The 20959-nt window shown below is 43.1% G+C and overlaps 1 protein-coding gene across 3 annotated transcripts in view; it reads right to left on the reverse strand.

Moving 5' to 3' along the window:
• Positions 1–14034: 14034 nt before the first annotated feature.
• LOC128743439 (histone acetyltransferase KAT6A) overlaps positions 14035–20959 on the reverse strand; it is a 151238-nt gene continuing 144313 nt past the window's right edge. For 2 of the 3 annotated variants that reach the window (XM_053840014.1, XM_053840016.1), the window contains one exon: positions 14035–20957. In XM_053840014.1, the coding sequence (XP_053695989.1) occupies positions 14492–20957 (6466 nt within the window). In that variant the 3' untranslated portion in view covers positions 14035–14491. The remainder of the gene's footprint in view (positions 20958–20959) is intronic. The other variant, XM_053840015.1, reaches the window with a different exon arrangement.

A 20959-nucleotide genomic window follows, 5' to 3' on the forward strand; every position in this document is an offset into this window, starting at 1 on the left:
TCCTATACACATGAAATACAAATTTCCTCATAACTGAAGAACTAATCAAGCAAATGGAACAAAATTTGGCATGTGAAAGTTTTCGAGGGCAAGAATATTTTCTATGGTGAATTAGAACCCCTCCCCACTTTAAGAGGGGGGGCTCCTATACAAACGAAATACAAATTTCCTCATAACTCGAAAACTAATCAAGCAAATGGAACCAAATTTGACACGTGGGTGTTTTTGGAGACGAAATTTTTTTTCTATGATGAATTGGGACCCCTCCCCACTTTAGGAAGGGGGGCTCCTATACAAATGAAATGCAAATTTCCTCATAACTCGAGAGCTAATCAAGCAAATGAAACCAAATTTGGCATGTGAAAGTTTTCTAGGGCATGAATATTTTCTATGGTGAATTAGAACCCCTCCCCACTTTAAGAGGGGGGGATCCTATACAAACGAAATACAAATTTCCTCATAATTCGAGAACTAATCAAGCAAATGGAACCATATTTGGCATGTCGGTGTTTTTGGAGGCAACCATTTTTTCTATGATGAATTAGGACCCCTTACCTTTTTAAGAGGGGGGGCTCTCATACAAACGAAATACAAATTTCCTCATAACTCTAGAACTAATCAAGCAAATGGAACCAAATTTATCATGTGGGTGTTTTTGTGGGCAAGAATGTTTTCTATGGTATATTTTCTATGGATTTCCCCACTTTAAGAGGGGGGGCTCTTATACAAATGAAAAACAAATTTCCTCATAACTCGAGAACTAATCAAGCAAATGGAACCAAATTTGACATGCAAGTGGTTTTGGACGCAAGATTTTTTTCTATGGTGAATTGAGACCCCTCTCTTCTTTAGAAAGCGAGTTATGGCCCATCTCCCCTTTAAGAGGGTGGGCTTCCATACAAATGAAATGCAAATTTCCTCTTATCTCGAGAACTAATCAATCAAATGGAACCAAATTTGGCATGTGGGAGTTTTAGATGGCAGAAATGTTTTCTATGGTGAATTACAACCCCTTCCCCTTTTAAGAGGGGGGCTCCCATACAAATGAAATTCAAATTTCCCTATAACTTGAGAACTAATCAAGCAAATGGAACCAAATTTGGCATGTGGGAGATTTTGGAGTCTTGAATTTATTTTACGATAGTTAGAGACCTCTCACCCCTGTGGTAGGGGGATATGGACTCTCATACAAATAAAACAGAAATTTTTGCGAAACTCAAAAACTAATCGAACTCGAGAAATTCGAGACTCTTTCATAAAACATTAGTCAATACAAGACCACAAAAACTATCTATAGTAACACTAGATCATTCAGGACGAGACGGTCGCGAGTGTTGCCGGTGACCCGTCGTCGGAAGCGCCGCCCACTGGGGGGCTTGCAAAACTCGAGATTGTGACAAAGATCATTCGAGATTCATGATTTATGTACAACACAGGTTAATTTGTGGCAATACGAAGTTTGTCGGGTCAGCTAGTATTTAATAAAACGAATTATCGGTTCCGTACGAAATGGGAAGTTGGAAATAATCAAGCAGATTAGTTGTTAAAATAATCAAACAGATTAGTTTTTCGGCCAGCGGCAGCAGATATAGAATTAGCATATGCCTTGAAGATAGTGACAAACAAGTTACATGTTTGGATGCAGACGGAATTACTGGAGGCAACTATTACTGGAAGCGGTCCGAATTTACGCTTGTGCATACGGTAGTGACTTTTGCGGTTTATGAAGTTCTGCCCCGGAGGCACCCAAAGCCTAGCTTTCGAATAAGACTTTAAACTGTTTCAAGTTTAATCGAAAATGCTGTTCAGTGGCGGGATTTAATGGAATGGACGAAGAAACAAATGCCGATGAGGTCGTTTCATAACTTCACTCGTTTATCTATTTGATTTTCCTGCATTCATATATTTTATTATTTCTAAATTTTATTCTTTTACTAAGTAATTAAAATGATGCCAGGTAGACGGAATTTTTCAATTTTCAGAGAGCGAAAAAAAGGCGTTAACCTTGGCCTATTGCAGCCAGACTATGGTTAATGCCATAAGTTCATCCCCGAGGGTCCGGAGTATCACTTAACCTTTATTAGCAAAGATACTCCCAACGACTACAATTTGTAATCTGTAAATTAATCAATATCTTCAAGGGAAGCGTTTGGTACGGGAGGTCCACGCTTTCTTCCTTCCCCTTGATTTCAATGAGTTGAATGGAATTAAGTATCATTTTTAATTCCACTTAATTCTTTGGAATTCTCTCTGCGGTACATGCTGCGCAGTTGGCCTGGCCGTTGACAAGAAAAATGACCGATTTAAGCAATCGGCATTTTCCAGGATGCCTTCAAGTATTGGCTGCGTTAGTGTGAGATAAGATAAGATAAGATAAGATAATGCATTGAATAATTCTGACATTTTGCTCATAACAAGTTTATTGAAGAACATACGTTAGTTAAACAATGATTTGTAACTATATAAAAATATGGCATTCAAAACAAAATACAATAGCGTGAGTAGCCGAAGGTTAATAAAAATTGATGAAATTTATTCAAGAAACCTTTATTGATTATGAATCAAATAGAATGGGATTACAGAAAATTATGCATAGTTCAAAAACCTATAAACTAGACCTTTACTACGCAATGTATATGTTAAAGAATAATATTTCTTCATACAACTTACTTTTACTTATACTTACCCACATTAGTAACAACTTACTCAGCAATTTCATGAGAAAAGGAACTAACAAAATTTATAAGTGCTTCTATTTTGTTCACATTTTGTAAACTTGTTCAATTTCCAAAAATATTATGTAAACCAACACACTACACGCAACGTTAACCAATAGATGAATTATTTTCCGAAGACGTGTCGATTTCAATCTCAAATAGCAAGTAAGACCGTATAACAAAGGTTCCTTTCACCAGATGGATTAAATCAGGTTTTTAATGAAACTTGGTACAAAGTTTAGTAACAGCAAGAGCTTTCGTTTGGTACTAATATCGTTGAAATTGGTTGCGTGGTTCCGGAGAAAACTGTGGCACGTAGTTTTCACATTTTTGCTTATAGCTTTTAAACGAAACGTCGTAGCACGAAATTATGTAATAGTGATATACTAGGCATAAATACCTTTCAAACAAAGAGTATAGCATTTATATTGCTAGAGTTCGTCACCGTGTGTGTGTGTGGGTTTTTTTTTTACGAGTAGGGAAATCTGCTATTAGACACCTGAGAAGACAACTCAGGGAGTGGGGTTTGGTATCCCGACCCCCCTACTGGGGCGTGAGGATCCAGACCCACTAAAACCCTACTCGAGTCTCCAGCCTCAATCCCCCCTGGAACCACCTTATCGGTATTACTTCAGGGAGGGGCTATTGTGCTTAACGCACACTCTTAGATAACTACTGGACTATGGTAGTTAGGCTGTTTATTCGCCGTTGATCGGCTTTCCAGCGGTTTTGTAGCTCAAGTACGATCTGGGTAGCAGCCGCATTGACCGCACCCCAGGCGTCCGAGCTAGAACACATCCTTTGGACTAAGTTATCCGGAGTAGTGTCCTGTCCGCTAACTGCCATCATGTTGCTTCTCACGCCCGCGAAACGAGGGCATATGAAGAAAGCATGTTCTGCAGTTTCCTCGACGTCCGCGCATTCCGGACACTCGGGGGACTCCGCATGCCCAAACTTTTGCAGATACTGTCTAAAACAACCATGCCCTGACAGAATCTGTGTCAGGTGGAAGTTGACTTCGCCATGGCGCCTGTTGACCCATCCGGATAGTTCCGGGATAAGTCGATGTGTCCACCGCCCTTTTGTGGAATCAGACCATGCCCGCTGCCATGTGATCATCGAGGCCGATCTTGTGGTACTCCGTATGCCTCTAGTTCCACGTTGGTTGAAGCACTCTACGTCCTCGCTGATGATGATACCAATAGGCATCATACCCGCTAAGACGCAGATTGCGTCATGTGAAACTGTGCGATACGCACTCGCCACTCTTAAGCACATGAGACGATAGGTGCTTTCCAGCATGGCTAGATAGCTTTTGGTACCTAACGCCGATGACCACACCGGCCCGCCATACCTGACTATGGACTGGACCACGTTGGCTAAAAGCCTTCGCTTGCTGCCATATACCGCAGAGCTATTAGACATCATACGAGACAATGCCGAAATAGCTGTGGAAGCCTTCTTGCAGGCATAGTCGACGTGGCTCCCGAACTTGAGCTTGTCGTCGACCATGACTCCAAGGAGTTTTAAGGACCGCGTTGACGAAATAGTGCAGTCCCCGATGCTGATATTTGCTTGCTGCACCGACTTGCGGTTGTTCACCACCATAACCTCCGTTTTATGATGCGCTAGGTTCAGTTTTCTGGATCGCATCCAATCTTCAACAATGCTTATAGAGTGGGCAGCCGTCAACTCAACCTCTCTGATAGATTCGCCGTAGACTTCCAAGGTGATATCGTTCGCAAAGCCGACAATCACCACCCCTACCGGGAGCTTTAGCTTCAACACCTCGTCATACATGACGTTTCACAACACCGGGCCCATTATGGAACCTTGCGGAACCCCTGAGGTGATTGGAACGGATTTCTGACCCTCCTCCGTGTTGTAGCACAGCACACGATTCTGGAAATAATTTTCCAGAATTCTGTACAGCGACACCGGCACTTGGACGCTCCGAAGCGAGCTGGCTATGGAGTCCCAGCTAGCGCTATTAAACGCATTTCTCACGTCGAGCGTGACAACTGCGCAATAACGAATACCTGTCCTCTTGGGCTGGATTGCCACCTCAGCTGTCTTAGTGACAGACAAGATGGCATCCACCGTAGATTTGCCTTTTCGGAAGCCGAATTGGTTCCTTGACAGACCGTTTGTACCCTCCGTGTACTGTACGAGTCTGTTAAGGATAAACCTCTCCAACACCTTGCCGGCAGTATCGAGTAGACAGATCGGCCTATATGACGAGGGGACACCCGGAGGTTTTCCCAGCTTCGGCAATAGGACCAGGTTCTCTCGCTTCCATCTGTCCGGGAAGTGGCCAGCTTCCAGGCATCTATTCATTACTGCCCCGAATAATTCGGGAGCCTCCAGAATAGCTGCTTTAATGGCCATATTCGGGATACCGTCTGGCCCCGGTGCCTTGCTCACCTTTAGGGATTTAGCGATATCGATGAGTTCCTCGTTCGTAACCGTCACTTCCTCCCCGACCTCCAAACCGCCGTCGCCCACGTTACTTTGGATGTTCGGCTGGGAGGCCGACCATCCTACGCTATGGTCTGAGATACTGGAACGTCGGCCGTGGGACGACTCAGCGGCCTGGGGCCAGGGCCTTGGCTCGTGGCGCGGAAAGAGGCCCTCGATGATCCGCTCCAGCATCTCTGGTGATTGCTCAGCGGGCGCCATCACGCCCTTGGTCTTTGCCATTACGACCCTGTAGGCATCACCCCACGGGTTCGCATTGGCACTAGCACATAACCTTTCAAAGCAGTCTCGTTTACTAGCTTTTAAGCGACTCTTAAGCGCTGCGCGTGCAGCAACAAGTGCTACTCGACATTCAACCCTGCCTTCGTCCGAACGAGCTCTTTGCATAATTCTCCTCGCACGAAAGCAGGCTCCGCGGAGTTCCGCAATTTCATCTGTCCACCAGTAAGCCGGTGACCTGCCATACCTAGGTCGACCTTTCCTAGGCATGGTAGCGTCACACGATCGCGACAGTACCTCAACCAAATGATCAGCGTTCGGATCGGGCATACCGCGATCACCGCACTCTCTCCGGATCGCTTCCACAAATACTTCGGGATCGAAGTATGATGTCTTCCATCCACGGGTGGTTGGAGTGTTGGCTCTACTCGCCACCTGCCGCCTCGTTATCTGACCGACACCATAGCAGACCGCCTGATGGTCACTGTGAGTGTAGCCATTGTCTACCCTCCAGTCTCCTATCAGACCAGGACTGCCAAATGTCACGTCGATGATAGACTCCGCACCGTTCCTACTGAAAATACTTGTGGTGCCGACGTTGGCCAAATCTATGTTGAGCTTTGCCAGAGCCTCAAGCAGAATCCGACCCCTATGGTTCGTGCGACGACTTCCCCACTCTACCGCCCAAGCGTTAAAGTCTCCCGCCACAACCACCGGCCTTAGACCAGTCAGCATAACTGATACTCGGTCTACCATCCGCGTAAACTGCTCGATAGACCATCTCGGCGGAGCATAACAACTGCAGTAGAACACTCCACCCACTTTGGCAACCGCAAATCCCTCGTCTGTGGTTGACACAACCTCTTGAACCGGTAACCTGCTTGTCCATATAGCCGCCGTCCGGGCCCATCCGACACCCAGTTGCCGTTTCCGGCAGGGACGCGATATGGGTCCGAGATGATGGCAACGTCCGTTGCCGACTCGGAAACTGCTCGGTGTAACAGCTGCTGAGCCGTGCTGCAGTGGTTCATGTTGAGTTGTGTCACTTGCACTATGATCGTGGCTTGGTCGCCGGCACACCAGCCGGGCACCTTGGACCTCCCGTTACGTGCTTTGCGTCCCTTTTACCGGTACAGATCAAGCACTGGGGAGGCTCCGCGCAGTCCCTTGCTTTATGGCCAGCACTGTCACATCTCCTGCACAATTGGCTCCTATCTGGCCCTTTGCAGTTCCAGGCCTTATGCCCGTGCTCGAAGCATCGGAAGCAAGCCTCCGATTGCTTCAGCACGCTTAGTGGGCATACCAACCACCCCACTTTTAGCCTAGCAGCTTTCAGGGCTTCGTTTCCGTCCGCCAGCGGAAGTCGTATGGTGGCTACCTGGGTCCCGACAGGACCCTTACGCAGGCGAACCGCCTCGGTTGCCACCACCACTCCACTTTGCTCTTTGAGGGCCTGTACGACCTCACACACATCGGTGATCTCATCCAGGTTTTTAAACTGGAGAGTCATTTCTGGTGTGAGAGCACGTACCTGCACTCCCTCCCCGAGCACTCCTTCCGCTATCGACTTGTATGCGGAACTCTTCTTGGTGGCGTCCTCTTCAACTCAAGGATCATTTCGCCCGTGCGTGAGCGGCGGATGCTCCGCACGTCCGCGCCCAGGTCCTTGAGTAGGGCATCTCCTCTCATGGCCTTCAGAACCTCCGAGTATTTCGACCCGTCGGTTTTCAGGATAAGAGCGTCGCCCTTCTTCGCTCGCTTCCCTGTCGGTTTAGGTGAAGCTTTCTTTTTGGTGGAGCTTCTTCTTTTCTTCCGCTTGGCCATGACCTCGATCCACGGGCCACCCGTCTTGGTGTTTCCCGCTGCTTGGTCGGTTGGCTCCACCAACTCGCTAGCCTGAGGGCTTTTACCGATCAGGCGTTTTTTTGGTCCACCAGGGGTGCCATCCCCCGGGGACTGTCTCAGACGCTTAGCAGATGCCTTACCGCTGTTGGTAGCGCTCTCCGTGGCTTCCAGGGCCACGTTGCGACACGCCGTCAACGAGCAGGCATCCGTTTGTACCGACTTCGACGCCTTCACGGTCTTCACCTCTCCTACATGCGCCACGAGGTCGTTGTGCACTTTGGTCGCAGCACACAAGGTTCTCCGAAGCATGAGCAAGCTCTGCTTCAGGTCCTTGGAGAAATTGCCGCGACCTGACGTGAACTCGATGATTAAATCGAGCTGCTGTGACGCGGCTACCACTTTGGGTAGTTCCTCTCTATTCTTTCCCATCGCCTTGATTAGCGATGGGCCGTTCATCGCTGTGTCTGGCGTGGCAGGCGTACCGCTGCCCTTGCCACCCACACTAGCACTTCGGGTTGCATCCTTCTCCACCCTTGGTGGAGAACGCTGGATGCCTCCCCTCGCGAACGGGTTTTCCACCGTATCCGCACTTGCTGTAAATTTGTTTAGAAGACTCATTCTGATTCCAAAGGGTCCCCCTTCAAGCCGCTATCCAAACCCATTTGAAGTAGTCGCTATAATGATCCCATGGCGATCTATGGAACAGGGAGAACCATGCGAGGGTTGGGGCAGCGCCTTATGGGCAACTGCACCTCAGAGCCAGATCGGCGTAAATCAGGAAAAAGCATCTGTACCTACTCCCGCCCGGTGGTCGCCGGTCGATAGATTTGGAACGTACTTGAAGGCCTGCCAGGTTTTACGGGACGGAGACACATGCACCGTTTGCCACCTCGCCGTTTCAAGTCGCTATCACGTGACTTTACTAGGGGAGCTCGTCGCAAATGCCAGCCCTAAGTCGTGTTGTATATCGTGTCCGAATCATGTCCAATAACATAGCCGCCAGTTTACCGAAGTTGAAACCTTACTGGCATCGGCCCCAATGGGTCCCAACGGACCGTTCAGACACCTGGTAGACCAGAAGTTTAAGGTCTAGGTGTCCCTCTCTCCCTGTCTGTTTACAACCACGGGTCCAACCAGAGGGGAGTTTCTGGTTTTTCCCGGGACTTAGTTGTATTACCAGCTGGCACCACGAGGAGGTAGGGATAAGAGTTGCTATAACTGAAAGTGGTCAGGTTACACTGTTATAGCCATTCACCAGCCACACACACACACACACACACACACACACACACACACACACACACACACACACACACACACACACACACACACACACACACACACACACACACACACACACAAACACACACACACACATACACACACATACACACACACACACACATACACACATACACACACATACACACACACATACACACACACACATACACACACATACACACATACACACACATACACACACATACACACACACACACATACACACACACACATACACACACACACACACACTGTCAATTGGTATGTGACTCGACCCTCCGGGCCTCGGATCAACTTCGTGTTTTTCGACCAATACCTAAACCTTTGTTATATAGTATAACACATTTTATCTACTAACGTTTACGAACTTGTTGAAGAAAATCTTTAGGATCTCAAGTGCACGTAATTCAGCATCTATACTATAGAATCGAAAACTACTGAACCGATCGGCGTGAAAATTTGCATATAGAGGTTTTTGGGGCCAGGGAAGGTTCTTATGATGGTTAGAGACCTCTCCCCTTACTAAGAGGGGTACTCCCATAAAAATGAAACACAAATTTCTGCATAACTCGAGAACTAATCAAGCAAATGGAACAAAATTTGACATGTGGGTGCTTTTGGAGACAAGAATTTTTTCTATGGTGAATTGAGACCACTCCCCTTTTTAAAAGGGGAATTATGACCCCTCTACCTTTTAAGAGGGGGGCTTCCATAAAAATGAAATACAAATTTCCTCATAACTCGGGAACTAATCAAGCAAATGGAACCAAATTGGGCATGATTTTTTCCTATGATGAATTAGGACCCCTTACCTTTTTACCTATCCGCATTAAACTACATTGCTTTTCTAATGAATAGCGAACGAGCAGAAAAGGCAATGGAGTCTATTTGTTGTGGTTGTGCCGGCGATCGTTTGCAATGGCTTCTGTAAATCTTCTTTTCATCTGAAGTGTGCCCGTATGACTGCTGAAACACGGGATGCTATCGCCGGTAGTTCACAGTTGTTTTGGATGTGCCATGCCTGTTCGAAAATGATGGCCAACGCTCGCTTTCGTCAAGCCATATCGTCTACTAACAACGCTATGCAGGCAATGGTTGATGATCAAAACAAAGTGCTTGATGAACTGCGCAAACAAATTGCACTCAACACCACGAAAATAAGCACAATTCTCCAGCGAACTCTGCTGCCCACTACTCCTCGAATTCCAACAACGATAAACTCACGCAAACGGCCACGATTGATAATTCCTGACGAACCGTCACAGTAGCGCGATAATGCCACAGAAGGTACAAGAGATATCCAGCCTGATGATGTTATCCCACTGGCTGCGGCTAAATACGCTAAAACTTTATCCGGATTTGATCCTCAAGCAACGATAAATCAGATCGAAAAACTTGTGAGAAACAACCTCAACACAGACAAGACAGTGGACGTGGTTAAGCTGGTTCCAAAAGGCAAAACACCGGAGGAACTCACGTTTGTTTCTTTCAAAGCTGGTGTCGAAATGGATTTAAAAGATTTAGCTTTGTCCAGATCGACCTGGCAGAAAGGAATTATCTTCCGACCGTTTGATTTTCAGAACACTGCTAGTACACGCACGTTCTTTCGACTCCCTTCCTCGCCGGGTGGAATTCAATCGCAATAAGCAAAGACTGCCACCATATGACCGCACTGAAATTTGTTTCGCACGCACACTATCCCAACCGACGACTCCACACAGTAACATCGTTATAATAAATGACTCGACAACAGACCAAAATCGTACTTGCAAAACGTCATCAGCTGACCGTTCGTTCATTGACAATTTTCTATGAAAACACAAGGGGCCTTCTAACCAAAACTAATGATTTGTTTCTTGCTCTCGCTTCGTGCGATTATGATGTTATAGTTTTTACTGAAACTTGGCTGAAGAAAGATATTCTTGATTCGGAGCTTACCAATAATTACATGTTTTATCGTTGCGACCGAAAGCCAATGCCAACGAGGTGGTGGTGTACTGATCGGTATTAAAATTAATTTAAAAAGCACAACCGTTAGTTTTACAGAAGCCGATATGCTAGAGCAAACTGCTGTTCGCATTGAGATGAAGGATGGTAGCATTTTCATTTGCGCTGTGTATCTTCCTCCAAATTCTGATCCCGTGCTGTACGAACGACATGCACCGTGCACTCAACAATTGTCTCTGCTGGCGAAAGATCGTGATAAAACAATTGTGTTAGGCGAGTACAATCTTCCACACTTGCGATGGGATTATGACGACGAAATGAATTGCTTTTTGCCGATAAATGCGTCTGCTGAGTCCGAGTTAACATTAGTTCAATCTTTATTAATCACGGGTTTACAGTACAGTCTGCATAGAAATTTTTGAACCGCCGATACCGTTGCTGAGGATAGACCGACATCACAAGCCGATTGTTTTAAAACTGAATGCTGAGAATATTTATGAGGAAGAAGATGAACGGTTTGATTTTCGTCTTTGTGGCATATCTTCGGTGAATGGGCTTATTCAGCAAATAGATTGGAGCCAATTATTGGAGATTGGTTCAGTTGACGATGCAGTTACACGCTTCTACGATGAGCTCTATCAAATACTTCGAGCAAATGTACCACTCAGAAAAGGCAAAAAGAAATTTCACAACCAGCCGTGGTGGAACGGGCAGCTTCAGAATCTTCGTAATCGTCTTCGAAAAGCCAGGAAACGGTACTTCAAATGCAGGAGTGAATCGCGGAAAATTGAAATGCGTGAAATTGAGGCTCAATTCAACTCTTTGAACGCTTCAAGTTTTCGTGATTACATTCATCGTATAGAAGATAATGTAAGAGCGGATCCAAAGTCATTTTGGACCTACGTTAAGGACCGACAAGCAGTAAAAGGGTTACCTCAAAACATGCGCTACCAAGGATTAGATGCCACAACGCCGTAGGAAACAGCGAATATGTTCTCGTCTTTCTCTCAAAGTGTGTCAAGTAATAACTCACCACCTTTGTCTGAAACGTACCTGAGCAGTATTCCGCGTTATGACGTGAACGTGCTCCGGATGAATTTCTTGCCCCACGAAGTCCAACTGAAGTTGCAATCCATCGATGAATCAAAAGGACCCGGTCCTGATCAATTACCTCTTTTCTTTGTAAAACAGTGTGCTGATGCTCTCGCTTACCCTGTAAGTATACTGTTCAACCGTTCTATCAGCGAGAGGCATTTCCTAACTATTTGGAAATCTGCTTCAATCACACCGATTTATAAATCTGGTTCGTTTAACGAAGTAGAGAACTACTGTGGGATCTTCATTCTTACCTGTCTGGCAAAGGTCCTTGAAAGTATCGTGCATGATTCACTATACCAATCTGTTCAAAAACCGTTCGACCACTACAAACTTGCTAAGCTATGTATCGACTATTGTGGATAAAATCGAAAAATGACAACAAATCGACGCTGTGTATGTTGATTTCCCAAGACTTTTGACAAGGTTTCACACACTCTGGCGGTTGAGAAGTTTAGGAGAATGGGATTACCTGAGTGGCTGACAGAATGGATTCTAGCGTATCTGACGGGACGTAACTCAACGGTGAGAGTTGGCGGGACGTGCTCTACTCCGTTCCAGATTCATTCTGGTGTTCCTCTAGGTAGTGCTTTGGGACCTCTGCTGTTCGTTCTTTTCATCAACGATCTTTGTGGAAAATTGAAATCCCCGAAACTATTGTACGCTGACGAGACGATCTCAAATTTTACCGTGTAATCACTACACTAACAGACTGCTGTGTACTTCAAATGGATATTGATGCGCTTATTGAATGGTGCAGGTTGAATGGGATGAAAGCTAACGTCAACAAATGTTGCATAATCTCATTCACGCGGGTACGTGCGCCGATTGTTTTTGGTTACATTATGGAGACAACAAACTTAAAACGTAAGGGCGTAGTCAAAGACTTGGGGATTCTCATCGACAGCAAACTGAAATTTGTGGAACATATCTCTGCCGTTACGGCTAAAGCATATGCAATGCTAGATTTTTTGAGAAGGAACACCAAATCTTGTGTAGATGTTTATAGCCTCAGAACACTTTACTGCTCGCTCGTACGCAGTGTTCTGGAATATGGGATGCAAGTTTGGGCACCATATCACGCTGTTCACGTCAACAGTCTCGAACGTGTACAAAGGCAGTTCATCCGATACGCTTTGCGGAATCTTAATTGAAGAGACCGAATAAACCTGCCACCTTATGTAAACCGGTGGATGCTGATAAACCTACCGACACTGGAAAGTAGACGAGTACTCCTCCAACGTATGGTTATATTCGACGTGTTAGCAGATCGCATTGACTGTCCAGCTATTCTTGATAAATTACGATTCAACGCACTGTCACGAGTGATGCGCCAAGCTGAGCTCTTTCGACGATCGACTCACCGCACGGCTTACGGAAATAATAACCCACTGGAAGTTTGTTGCAGTCGTTTCAACGAAGTTTATCATTTGTATGATTTCGGTATGTCAAAAAATGTGTTTAGATTAAGGATTAGCAGTAATAAGTACTAAGTAACATATCTGTGCGTTGTTTCGATGTATCGAAGATTAAATTAAATTAAGTTTTTAGGAGGGGGGCTCCCATACAAATGAAATACAAATTTCCTCATAACTCCAGAACTAATCAAACAAATGGAACCGAATTTAGCATGTGGGTGTTTTTATGGGCAAGTTTTTTCTATGGTGAATTGAGACCCCTCCCCTACTAATCGAACTCGAGAAATTTTAGACTCTTTCATAAAACATTAGTCAATAACAAGACCACCAAAAACTATCAATAGTAACATTAGACAATTCAACGCGAGACGGCCACAGGCCGCGAGTGTTGTTGGCGACCTACCGTCGAAAGCGCCGGCCACTGCGGGAGGGCAGCCCCCCGTAGAGATCACCTCTATCTAGGTTTATTTATTTTCCTAGATCTACTGACCTCTATTACTTTCTTCCAGTTGGGTCACCCCTGCGAAATGGTACTTTCTACGAAAAGATTTTCCGTGAAATGGTATATCCCGCGTAAGGTTTTTCGCGAAATGGTATTCTGCGAAACTCTATGCGTTATGGTCAACCGAGAATTGGTGTTCCGCAAAATGGTATTCGGCGAAATGGTTTGTAATGATGGCGAATATTCAAATGCTATCCGCTTTATTTTATCAGGCTAAGCAATGGGGGGAGTTGTTTTCTACCCCATGAGTTCATGAATCCCCAGAAACTTGCAAAACTCGAGATTGTAACAAAGGTCATGCGAAATTCACGATTTATGTACAACACAGTTTAATTTGTGGCAATACGAAGTTTGTCGGGTCAGCTAGTATAAAAATAAAAATAAATTATAAAAAAATACGGGTGTCATCAAAGGAATTATAGAACTAATTTGCATATTATATTGTAAAGGGAAATTATTATTTTAATATCATAGTTTAAAATATTATACAAATGTTTATAAGAAAATAAAATAACAGAATTCCGTTCAAATTCAATTACGTAATTCGTATTAGGGTAAACCTAGTTGAACTTTACGTTTTTCTTATCAATACCTATTTATATGCTTACTTTAAAATATAACACTTACAGCAACAGCTCTTAGTTTAGTAATCTAAACAAAGTTAGATATTTATAGTACTTTACATTTTTAACAGGTGAGAAAGAATAATTCATTCGATTCGTTTAATTATCCATACATATTTTACATTTCTATACAAAGGTAATGGCTTCATCGAGAAGATGTTTTGCTAACAACTTGTTAAATTTTGAGATCAACGTAAATGGAAAACAGTTTTGTTCAACAAAACAGATTGTACGGACGGACGGACAGATAAAAAAAAACATTGGAAAGATAAGCCATATTATATCAAAAGAATCGACTTATGTAAACTCAAAGAGACGATTTTGTAAGTCGCTCTAGTATTCTATAATATATAGCCATTACTTCTATCGTCTCATGGGAGGTAAATACGCCGAATACGCGGCTGGATACATCGAGTTTTGTTGAGCCCGTTGTATTGCCGAAGGGTCTTGGTACTGTGATTGCATATTCATAACTCCCATTTGTACTGGAATTTGTGTTGCATTGTTAATAAACCCGGCAGTTGGGTTCGCTATGTATCCACCCGTGCTAGAAGTTTGAGCAGCTGACATACGATAGGTATTTAATGTACTGTACGGCGACATGAGATTGGGACTAATAGGGACGTTTGGACTAACTCGACTCGAAGTGTTACTCATATGTTGAATAGGAGCTGATGCCGTATTTCGCGATAAGCGACTATTTTGTGATCCAGCAATTGGCGACACGTTCATATTTCCAGTGTAATATTTGTGATAATTTAAGGACGGCATTTGGGTTTGAATCGACGCCGGGGGCGTTGAAATGTTTCTAACCGTATTTTGCTGGCTCATTATAGATGAAGGAGAAGGGGTAAGTGCACCACCAACATGTGAATGATGATTTGGCGGTGGTGTAATATTGACTGCTCCGGCCGGTGGTGTATTACAAGATGGACCTACCATGTCAACACTAGTTGTTAGCTGTTGCAATTTTGAAAGGCACGAAAGTGAACCTTGTATTACATTACCTTGACTTACTGTTCCTTGAATATTGCCTGATTGGCAGCTGTTGTCAATTTGAGGTGTTGGTGTTGGTGTTGGAGTGGGCGTGGGCGTAGGTGCTGGTATTGGTGTATGCGACTGTTGATGACTAGCACTTCCAGATTGAATGTAAAAATTGTTGGCTGACGAAACGGCACATGAAGAAGGCGAAGGTCCAAGACGTTGATGGGGGCTGTGGAGACTATTAGGTGTCGCTAAACTTGTATGACTCCCAGACATTCTGTGCTGTATCACAGTGGTCATCGGCACGCTTCCATAGGATGTAGGTGATTGAGGATAACCTTGACTAGAGATGCCTAATTGTGATGTAATATAACCGGACTGGTGCATGTTTTGCGAATGATTTTGATGGTTCAAAGAAGCTCCCGAAATATGACCATATGATTGATGCATTTGTTGCTGCAAAGCTAGTTGATGCTGATGTTGTTGCGCTACATTTTGATGTTGCATCGACTGTTGTTGTGTTTGCTGATGTTGTTGGTGATGACCAGGACTTGCCAATGGAGGTATAGCATTCCCAACTGGTGGAGTGGAGCGATTTTGATGCCTTTGTTGCTGTTGCTGATGATTGCTTACAGGGGTAGATGTGTTTCTGCTGACTTTTGGAGTCGTAGATCGATTATTAGCAGAGCTTCTGTTGTTTTGATGCGTTAGCTGTTGCTGTTGAACTTTACCTCGACCTGTCGTACCGGCATTTTCCATACTTGGATTACCGTTAATAATTGTCATCGCTTGCTGTGGACTGGAAGCTGGAACGTGAGTGTGCATATTCATCTGTTGCATTTGAGATTGATGTTGCTGCTGTTGTTGAAGCGAGCAATCTGAATATGCATTTACTTGATGCGATACACTTGAGGGTCTTAGACTTTCCACAGAACTTTGAGTATTAATGTCACTTGAGATACTAGCAGGTGATTCCAATCCTAACTGAGTAACATCCAAATCACATTGACCATACTGATGTAGACTATGCACAGAATTGGTCGTTGAGTCTGGTGTATAAACTCCGATAGATTGTACCTCATTTTGACTATGTTGTTGGTGTTTCATATCTGAGCTCGGGATACTGGAATTATTGCTTGTATTGTCTTGATTTAACTCATCGCCTTGAAAACCTGCTTTAGCCGGAACAATCTGTTGCTGGATATTTTTATTCAACATTTGTTGATTGTGATGTTGTTGTTGCTGTATGGCCGCCATTTGACAGGAATTAGTCTGTTGGTTAGTATGCGCAGTCTGCTCGTTCTGCTGTTGATTTGATTTGTTAATAATGCAATTTTCGTTCGCTTTATGGTCTATTTTGGCCTTGGAATTTGTTTTTATTGAATTGTGCCCACCAAATTGTGAACTTGTTGATTTTGCGCACGAACTACCTTCCATACCAACGGTCATGTTGACACCAGTCAATTGTTGCTGCATTTGATGCTCGATGTTACTTTTACTGTATTTCGGTTCTTCTATTGCTTTCGCACTTTTAGTATTCTTATGTAACTCAGAGTTAACGTTATTTTGACCCGATAAACATTTTTTGTCTAATCTTTGGTTCGATCGTTCTTTCACTTGATATGATTGCTGATGTTGCTGATATTGCTGCTCCTGGTGTTGTTGAAATGCAGTTTGATATAGATTTGATGGGAAGCTACCATACGCCATTGATGTTGCCAAGTCAAGGTGAAATTTATTAGGAGATTTTTGGTTTGATGCATCTAAGTGTGAAAGATTGTAGCTTTGATAGTAGGGATCTAGTTGCCAATATTGCGAAGTAGTGTGATAGTTAGGCAATTGATTAATTGCCGGAAATTGAGGAGCTATTTTATTGAGATCAATGGTTTTTGAATCGTGTATCGAATGTTTTGAAGTGTATTTCTCCGCACGAGCATTAATACCGCCAGCAGATGCATTTATACTAATCTTGCCATTATCTGTTGCGGGATTTGGTTTCGTTTGATCAGTCACGTAGGTATTCTTAGTGCAATTGACAACATTCGAGGTCGATGCGCTTTTAAGTGCTTCTTTTTTTATACTCTCAGGCCTCTTAAGTGGAACAGATGTACAGCTCACAGCATTACCGCTACTACTATAACTCTCTTGTTCGGCTCTAATCTTTGCATCGTTTTTTGATTCTTTTGAAGTAGTATTTTGAGTGCGTTTAAGTTCTATTTTATTTTTCTTTCCATCTTCAACAATGGAACTTTTCTCCTTTGCCTTCTTCGAAGAATCAGCGGAGTTTTTTGATAAATTATCAAAGTTTGTTTGAACTTCATGACATGTAGTCAGTGTTTTAGATTCAGATGTTTTGGGTTTGTCGCTACTTTGTTGTTTATCAGGCAAATCTACATCAGTTTTCAAAGATTTGGCTGGAGAAGGTTCTTTTTTTATATCAATTACTGGGTTAGCGCATGTCTGCTCCTGTTTTTCTTCACGTTTGCTAGCGATCGAACTGGTTACTGAAGTCGACGATAAATTATAATTTTTTACATCTTCACACTGTTGAATAACTGACATTTCTTTATGCTGTTCGGCCTCTGCAAGGTGCTGCTTACTAGCTTCTTCAGCAGCATTTTTAATAAATTTCTTTTTATGAGACCCTCCAATTTCAAATGGCGTTACTGCAAGCGGAATTGGTATTACATTTTCTTCGAATAAGAGTTCTCCTTCTTCCAATTTATTACCAAAATCTTTGGGTTTACCTTTGATCAAAGTTTTGTTTTCAACAGTTTTTTCGACTGGATCAACTATCTCGGGTTTTTTATCAACAGCTTCACAGTCATTAGTAGATGACTTTACATCAACAATAATTTTTGGTCTTCTATTATCTAAGTTTTTATCGTAGTTCTCATTAACCATTAGCACACTTGTCGTGTTATTGCTAGCTGTTCCTTCGATGTTGGGGATTACGGAAGGAAAAAACACATGTTGCTGTGATTCAATCGTTAAACATGTAGATACTATTTTGCTTGCATCCTTATCTTTTATCATTGCTGTATTCTCACCTTCTAATTTTCTTTCGTTGACATTAGGTTCCGTCTCGATGGCTGTTTCCTTGCCGACTCCAGACTTTGACTCTGTAATGACGGAAATTTTTTCACTTAACTCAGCGAAAAATGATTCCTTGCTACTGCCATTTATATCACTAGACTCTGTACTTCCTTCTTTCTGCTTTTCATTAACTGTTCGTGACCCGCTTGCATTCTGAGTTGTGAATGGCACATCCATGCTTAAATCAGTTGCAGAAGAGTTATTTGCAGCACTTTCAAAAAACTCAACTTTTTCGTTACGGGATAATTCTTTGTTGTCTTTCGAAATATGCTGATCAATCAAAATTGTTTCACTAACAATACTAGAAATCGAATGGTCTGCCTCTGGTAAATTACTCTCGAGCGTTGATTTACTTAAGGGCTTTATGATTTTACAGTCATCGTCTTTGTTATCATTTTTGTCTGCGCTCATCTCCTTTTCGGTTTCAGCATCAAATTGTTTTGATGAAGATGTATCGTTACCAGGAACCTGTATCTTATTTTCTGGCATATTACTAGCAATGTCATGCAAATTGTTTAAACCAAACGGCTCATCGTTTTTGATCATTTGATTTAACTCTTGGTTGTTTGACGTTTCATTTTTCACGTGTTTCTCTTCAACTTGGGATTGGGCTTCATTTTCTCCCTTCCGTGTTTCGTTACTTGTTTGTGCTTGCTTAGAATCTGTTTCAAGCATGGGTTTCAAGTGTGGCTCATCGATTGTTTGAAAATGTTGCTCTTTTTGTCCGCTGCCACCAAGGAGATCTTTGTTTTCGTCAATCGGAACATCTAATTTATCAACATACGAGCTTTTGACCATAGAAAATGCTTCTTTTGAAGAAAGGCGTTTTTTGTGGTTGACGGTTTCATCTTCCATTTCATCATCTGCTTCACCCGACGATACCTCGCTAGATGAAGTAAGTTTCGAGCTATCCACCCGTTGTCTGTCTCTCGATGATAGAACTAAACTTTCACATAAAGCTTCTTTAGATGAACATTTTTTATCATCATATTGTAAATATAACTCTTTTTCGGCTGCGCCGACTTTTTCTTCCAGCGAAGAGCGATGAGTATGCAATTTGTTTCGGAGTATTTCTGGAAGAGTCGATTGCTTTTTTGCTAATGAAGAACTGCGCCTGTCATTATCAAAACTTGTTTCATGTACAGAAGTTTTGACTTTATGACTGGAACTTCGATTACCAAATCGTTTAAATGTCTGTCGTTTTAGCTTCTGTGGGACCATTGCAGCTTTAGGTTGAAAGGCAATATCAACACTTTCACTTGCTGTTTTGTCGGTTGTCATGGTGAGGCATTCTTTACCTGAAAAGTCCTTGCCTGAAGCAGGAGTACCTTTCGCTTTACTGAGTTCTAAGGATTTGCATTCAAGCAAACTATCTTTATCTTCTTCAGTCTGAGAATCATCTCTAGATTTGTTCTGATCATTTATTTGTCCCACGGGAATTTTATGTGGCAATAAATCTTTCAGTGGTAGCCCTTGTTCCTGTTCTAACTTTAGACGTTTGCTTTCTCTCTCGCCTATTTCTAATAATTCCGATCGCTTACACTTCTTAGTACTTTGTACAAGGGTACTGTGATTTGATTCAACTGACATGGGTTTAGCAGCGGAATCATAAATAGCCTCATGAAATTTAAAGGGCCTCAGACGCTTACGACCGGACGAAGTAGATTCTATTATTGTTCGATCGGGTTTCTCAACTGACTTAGTAATTGGTGAGTCTAAGACAACCGGAACTTGCTTTTCCATTTTTTTATACAAGTTAGTTGGCCTTACTGATGAGTATCTTTTGCCTCGCTTTTTTATGCCCCTAAATTCCTCACAAACGTCACTTTGAAGGGCAGCCACTACAGAAATCGGGTGTTTTGCTGTCTCAGGTTCTTGAACTATAACTCCTTCTTCGACAATTTCCTGTTTATACCGTTTATCATATCTTGGTGACGCATCGGGAGCTAAAAGGTCGTGTTCCGGAAAATACGATGCCGAGGACAATAGAGGTGTCCAACGCAAGCATTCCTTATCGATGGTGCGTCTCATATTGGAACTAAATACTCTTTCGCAGTGTTTATTCACCACATCCCAATCAACACATATTAGCGGTTGGTACACTTTAAACCCATCTTGAGCTATTTTTAAATATTTTACAAAATTTAACAATTGAAAGGCTAAGGCTACATCTGCAATCACAATTCCCGTGTCTTGTGAAATTGTCCGTAATGATACGGGTCGATTTCGGTTTTGAAACAGATATTCCAAAGTTACTGATCGCCAATACGCATGGTACGACACGCGACCTAGGTCGGACAACGGTTTCTCGGGTGTACCGGGTTGACCTTCTTCACGACTCAAGAGGTAACTGAAATCAATCAGAAATCTTCCAAAACCCTGTCGCTGATACTGCGGCATCGTCATTATGCACGATACATTGTACTTTTGCTGACAGTGTTTTTCCTTCGAAAAGTAACCAACTAAATGATAACCCTTCCTGTCATATTTAGTTAGTACATAAAACAAAAATGGTTCTACATCATAATACAATGTTTTGTGATCCAGAAATAGCTTTGCCAATAAGCACAAATTTTGGCAATATATCTTGTTAGCATTACCATCTACTTCGAAAACTGAAATATCGTTGCACCGATATATTTCGGTTCCAGGAGGATAACGCCATGAGCACTTATCTTGATGTCTCTGCAGGACTGCCTTACTTTTGGTGTACTTCAGGCAAAACTCACAAAGAAAAAGCTTAGGTAACCT

The sequence above is a fragment of the Sabethes cyaneus genome, chromosome 3, assembly GCF_943734655.1.
Source record: "Sabethes cyaneus chromosome 3, idSabCyanKW18_F2, whole genome shotgun sequence".
NCBI lineage: Eukaryota > Metazoa > Arthropoda > Insecta > Diptera > Culicidae > Sabethes > Sabethes cyaneus.